General features: G+C 31.4%; 1 protein-coding gene across 1 annotated transcript; it reads left to right on the top strand.

Annotated features, from left to right (window-relative positions):
- The first annotated feature begins 4,219 nt into the window (after positions 1-4,219).
- LOC139888717 (uncharacterized) lies at positions 4,220-5,022 on the top strand. The gene has a single exon (XM_071871710.1). The coding sequence runs from the start codon at positions 4,220-4,222 to the stop codon at positions 4,922-4,924; it is 705 nt and encodes a 234-aa protein (XP_071727811.1). The 3' UTR covers positions 4,925-5,022.
- Positions 5,023-6,244: the final 1,222 nt, after the last annotated feature.

Here is a 6,244-nt window from a genome sequence, read left to right as displayed (position 1 = left end):
CTTTCACAACACCCAATATCGTGATCGTGACCTTTCACCAAAGCAAGAGGTATTCTTGATAAACTAAACACTGACTCGTGTTTGGAATTGTCGGCCACAAAAAAAATTCATTTGATGAAAGTATATATTTTTTAATTATAGAAGGAGACCACTTCATTTTCAATACTTCATTTTTGACAAAAAGCTACTCCATTTTACCATTCCTTTTTTTTCTTCTTATTTTAACTTTTAAGATATACTTTTAATAAAAATACAAACTACTTTTTCTTATTTTAACTTTTAAGATTTACTTTTAATAAAAATACAAACTACTTTTTGTATTTTAACTTTTAAGATTTACTTTTAATAAAAGTACAAACTACTTTTTCTTATTTTAACTTTTAAAATTTACTTTTAATAAAAATACAAACTATTTTTTTATTTTAACTTTTAAAATTATAAATTTAAGAATAAACATTAGTATGCATGAAATAAATAATGATTAATTGCATAAGTAATCATAAATGTTAGATAACATATAAAGACCTCATCATATTCGTATTGATCGGAATTAATCTCGACCCATGGTACCGTGTTGTCAAATGACGTGTTGCGTACATAAAGTACCGTGTTGTCAAATGACGTGTTGCGTACAATCATGAGGTCTTATTAACATAAATATAAATGTTAGTGAAGTTAATAAGAGTTAGATTACAGAAAATATAATTTAGGCGGTATAACCGGCCATATATAACTTAAATAACATAAATATAAATGTTAGTGAAGTTAATAAGAGTTAGATTACAGAAAATATAATTCAGGCGGTATAACCGACCATATATAACTTAAATAACATAAATATAAATGTTAGTGAAGTTAATAAAAGTTAGTAAACATAAATGATAGTTAGGCGACAGTGTCGACCATATATAATTTAGGTGGCAGAGCCAACCATATAATAAGAACAATACAAATGCACTAAGAACTTAATAAAAATTAGTAGTTCAAAATGTTAGTAGTCCAAAATTTGATATGTCCGAGTCTGAAAAACCTTAATAATTTCATACCTTGATTAGTGACTCGTGATCGTTTGAGATATCCTTTGATTACACTAAGCTCTTCGTGCTGATAACGTGTTGTAATTTAGTAGTTTATAACTACCTTTGGCTTATTTACTAAGTAGAGACTTATACATATAAGTAAGAAAAGAGAGAGAGTTTATATATATGAAATATATATCAAAGTGTGTTTTTTGAAGGCTAACATAGAGGCCTTATTTATAGTGTAAAATATTACTATACAAGCTATACAAAGTTGACTAAAATTTATCATCCATATGACTTTTTGTACTCATATTATAACAATATTGTATGTATCCAACTTTCAGAATTCCTACTATATACATCAAACTTTTGCATTTTGTACTATTGTATGTATTAACTTACTTAGACAACAGGTTATCGGTTGATTTAATTGATTTTGTGCCATGTTGGATAATAGTGTAATTATAATAAATTAATAAATATAATATAATATAATATAAATATAAATAGGGCGCCTAACTGAAAGGTTTATTTAAATATTACTCCGTGTCATTTGTTCTTAAAAACCCTAACTCCATCACTTTGATTATGATGAAACAGCCTAAAAATTGGGCATAAAATTATCTCGTTCTGGTATCATCAAAGACAAAAACAACACGAATCGGGAAAAAAAATGAGGTCACAATTAACACTTACAAAAGTTGGGCAACTAATAAATCTTCTACCTGGGTTTGATCTGGTCCACGCAATACAGACATATAACCGATGTCCACAATCACAGTATTCAATTCCTGGATTTTGATTCGTGGTGATGTTCCTGGAAGAAGAAGAATACGAAGTAGACATGGTGGTTTGAAGAAAAGAGGGAAAATGGAAGATTTAGGGCTAAATGAGGATATTTAGTGGAAATCCAATGTGAAATATGTGTTCACGTGTTTGATGACATGGATAAAATGGAAAGTGACTGGATACACATAAGCAAATCAACGGGTAACCTGTTGTCTAATTAAGTTAATACATACAACAGTACAAACGTACAAAGTTTAATGTATACAATAAGAGATCTGAAAGTAGGATGCATACAATAGAAATTTGGTGAAAGTTGAATGCAATTTCATATACTTTTCCCTATTTATAAGTTTGTATATATTTATAAAAGTCTCATAAACGTTTGATCCTTCATCGTCGTTATCAATTTCTTGAATCCATAAACTCCGTGAAACTTGCTCTCTTTCATACATCCAAAACCTAATGAATAACTCTAATCATACTCTCCAAGATATATGATTCTCAATTCTTAAAAAAAAAAAAGACTATGATTCTTAAGTACGTTATTAATATTTTTGTTACGATTAAGTTAGAATCTCCACAAGAAACACTCTTTAACAAAATATGCGACAAAAGTTGGACAACGGTTGGAAATGTTGCTTGGTGCACTTTGAAATTCGGTTCCATTTGGTAGTATACCGAAAATACCGGTACTGGTACTGAACCGGTACCGTTTTGTTAATTCGGTTCAGTATTCGGTTCTTGATTTTAGGCAATTTCGGTTTCGGTACTTTCGGTTTTGGTACGGTATTCGTACCAATCTCATTCCTAGTTAGGAGTTACCGACGGGGTCTGAACGTGATGTCGAAAGCAGGAGAGGCTCGGAGGGGAACAAAGTGATCGACCGATTAGGGTACAGGATTTCCAGGGGCTCATATATATATATATATATATATATATATATATATATATATATATATATATATATATATATATATATATATATATATATATATATATATATATATATATATATATATATATATATATATATAAAGACATAATCGGAGATTTGAGAAGCAAGGTAATTAGAGAAACACAACTGAAGCAGCGGAAACAAATCACAATAGGCCAAAAAACAACAATTAAATGCCCCATAAAAAAATCAAAGTCCGTTAGCATTCTAGCAAGGCCGAAAGGGCTTTAAAAAAAGTTTATATTATACGTTAGGGCCTTAGGGCCTTTTTCACCTTGTTCTAGGTACTTGAATTCTCGGAACCGGCCCTGGTCGAAATCGCCCACCGATCATTTCCTGAGACAAACATTACAATCCTACCAGCCCTCAGGAGAAAACCACCATGGCGAATCTATACCGGCATCGTGTGTGATATACCTCTTGGGTAATGCTCGAACACAAGACGTCCGTGACCTAGGGGTGATCAGTATTTGGTTTGAAACCGTAGAATCCGAGAATCAAACCGAAACCAAACCCGAAAAAAAACCAAACCGAATTTGAAAAATGGTTTTCGGATCGAGTCAATTCGAAATTGAATTTAAATTGGGTTTTCGGTTTTAAAAATTCTGAATTCGGTTTAACCGAAAACCGAATTCAAAATTTTTATATATTTAATTTGTATATTTATGTTTTAATATCATTATAATTTGGGATCCAATCAATAAATTATGTTCTCACTCATATGACGATTTGGTAGCTCACATTATAATTATGTTATTCAAAATATTATGTTTTTCTTCTTAATAACAGAAACAGTAAACATCATAATTAAGCTGTAAATATTAAAGAATCATCGAAATTCTTGATAATATAATAGCACGTCACTGTTTTAGAATATAAATAACTAAGACATCAGTAACGCCACAATTAAACTACCATCGTTCTCAGTTTTTTCATAATATTCGGTTTTAACCGAAAACCGAACCGAATCCGAATTAGGTTTTCGGTTCGGTTTTCGATTTTGCTCAAAAAAATTTCAAAACCGAATACACCGAACCGAATAAATCGAACAAACCGAAAATCGAACCGATAAACACCCCTACTATGACCTTCGAGGCTCATGAAATGGGAAACTAACCTTAAGAAAATCATTTTGCAGTTCATGAGAGTCGAATCCCTGACCTTCTTTATGAAAAGTCAGGTCAGCACTAATACACCAACACCGTGACGTTAAAGGTCGACCTTGATGTCGACACTGTATTAGATTAACTCAGCTAAGTTATTATGTTACAGCCAACATAAAACTGTTAACAAAAGGACTGTTAATACAACATACCGATACTTCCTAACCCAATTTCACAATTTGCCCAAAGATGCATCGAAGATGGAGCGGGAGTTACAGATACACTCTACAGTCTACACATAAATAAAAGGTGAAATATCTATGAGAAATTGATGTGAGATTCATCAAATTATGGCAAACCCTAGAAGAAATTCATACCCAAATAATGATATCCCAATTTACAGCACTGAAATTAACAGCACCCCTTCTCAATTACAAACCCTAGAATCAAGATTTTCAAGATTGAAACTTTTCTTGAAAAAGCCCCAATCTTTCCCTTTTTTGTTAACGATTTTCCTAATTTTAACATGGGGTTTCCTCAGAATCCAACAAAATTCACAATTTCTATCAAACCCTAACAAAAGATTTAATCTTTACACTGATCAAGATCATGAAGCTAATATCATTAGATACCCATCAAAATTCCCATCTCCAATTACAAAAGATGCTAGGGGTTGGATGTTAGATCCTATTTCAATTGCTTTTGGATCAGGGATTAAAGGGGGAGCATTGATTTGTACATCAATTCATGTTGGTGAAATTAAACCTGGTGGGTTAAGAGGTAATCATAGACACCATACTTGTAATGAGACTTTGTTGATTTGGGGTGCTCGAACGATGTTTCGGTTAGAAAATAATGGTAATAGAAAAGGTTATGCTCAAGTGACATTATCTGAAAATGATGTTGCAGTTGCTGTTAGCCCAGCTGGTACTGCTCATGCTTTGGTTAACTTGGATTCGACAAAAAGTACGTTTATTATTGGTTGTCAAGATAAAGTGATTACTTATGACAAGTCTAGTTCTGATTTTAATGTTTGGGATGATCTTAATTCATAGGTTTTGTTTGTTGTAATGTGAAAATTACAGTTAGTTATATCGTGTCGTTAATGTGAATGTTATTGAGTTATGTTTTATCTTCTAGTTGTTTTTGTAACTTTTGTGGTCAAGTGAAATACAATCATAGTGTTATATGTTTTAAAAAGCTATGTTCCTGCAGTTGATTTTCTAGTTGTACATATGAATTTTACTTTTTGATATTGTTTGTTGATTTTGTTTTAAGTTCTTAGGCAATATAGCATTGCATTGTAAAAGTGTCACTACACTAGAAAGTCAACTTTTATGGCAGAACATACATTTTGTCACATGCTATTGATATAAACTGATAATGCAATATAAGCACCTTACTTATAAGATTGGAAGGAATATGAATCAGCTAAGGAAAAAAAAAATAGCAACTAAACGAATAATGTAAGAAGTACCTACCGATTAGTGGCTGATTTTAGTGTATCCGTTGGGTGGTATCCGACTCACCTGGATTTGAAAATATATATATATATATATATATATATATATATATATATATATATATATATATATATATATATATATATATACACTAAAAAAAATCCTAAAAATTAAGTTTTTTTTTTTTTTTTTACCCCTGTCATTAGTTTTACCCCGCCGGTTCAAGTTCCGCCACTGCTATTGATCAGACAAGATTCATACATGGCCATGCTTTTTTTTTTTCTTTCTTTTTATGGGTATGAACAATTGAATATGAAAGTAGATGATCATATGTTAATTGCCACTTTCTGTGAAGTAGAACACCCAGATCTTTCATCTACTTATTTTACATTTTTTTTTTTTTCACTCAATAAACATGGACAGTATATAACGAAAGAAGTACAAGATATACCCTTCTTTATAAACGGAGAATAATCCTATCACAAATCCAACCGAGTTGCCGAGTTTTTGACCGAATTACTGAATAAATCTACCGTTGACCAAGTTGCTCGGCTGTTAACCGAGTTTTGATCGAGTTGGAGTTCGAGAACTTGGTGAGCAAGTGTAAAGGAGAACTCGGGGGAGAACTCGCCGAGTTATACCGAGTTTTACAACCTGATCCGATGAACTAAATGAATTACACATTATCCATGAACTGTGTAAGATAAAAAAGAGAACAAGGACATTTACTTGCAGTATCCATGAACTTATAAATTATAAGGCAGAAGGGTCAAACTATAGGTGAGTTAGTTTAAAGTGTAAGGGCTTCCAGCAGGAGATCATTTTTTATTTTTTTTTATTTTTATGTGTTTGTTAAAGTGACTGAAACTTATAGTTGTGAATTGACTTAAAAAGATCCAAATTTTAGTAATT

Source organism: Rutidosis leptorrhynchoides, chromosome 1, assembly GCF_046630445.1.
Source record: "Rutidosis leptorrhynchoides isolate AG116_Rl617_1_P2 chromosome 1, CSIRO_AGI_Rlap_v1, whole genome shotgun sequence".
Taxonomy (NCBI): Eukaryota; Viridiplantae; Streptophyta; class Magnoliopsida; order Asterales; family Asteraceae; genus Rutidosis; species Rutidosis leptorrhynchoides.
The sequence above is the reverse complement of the archived record's forward strand: the minus strand, read 5'-3'. Positions and strand labels throughout refer to the sequence as shown.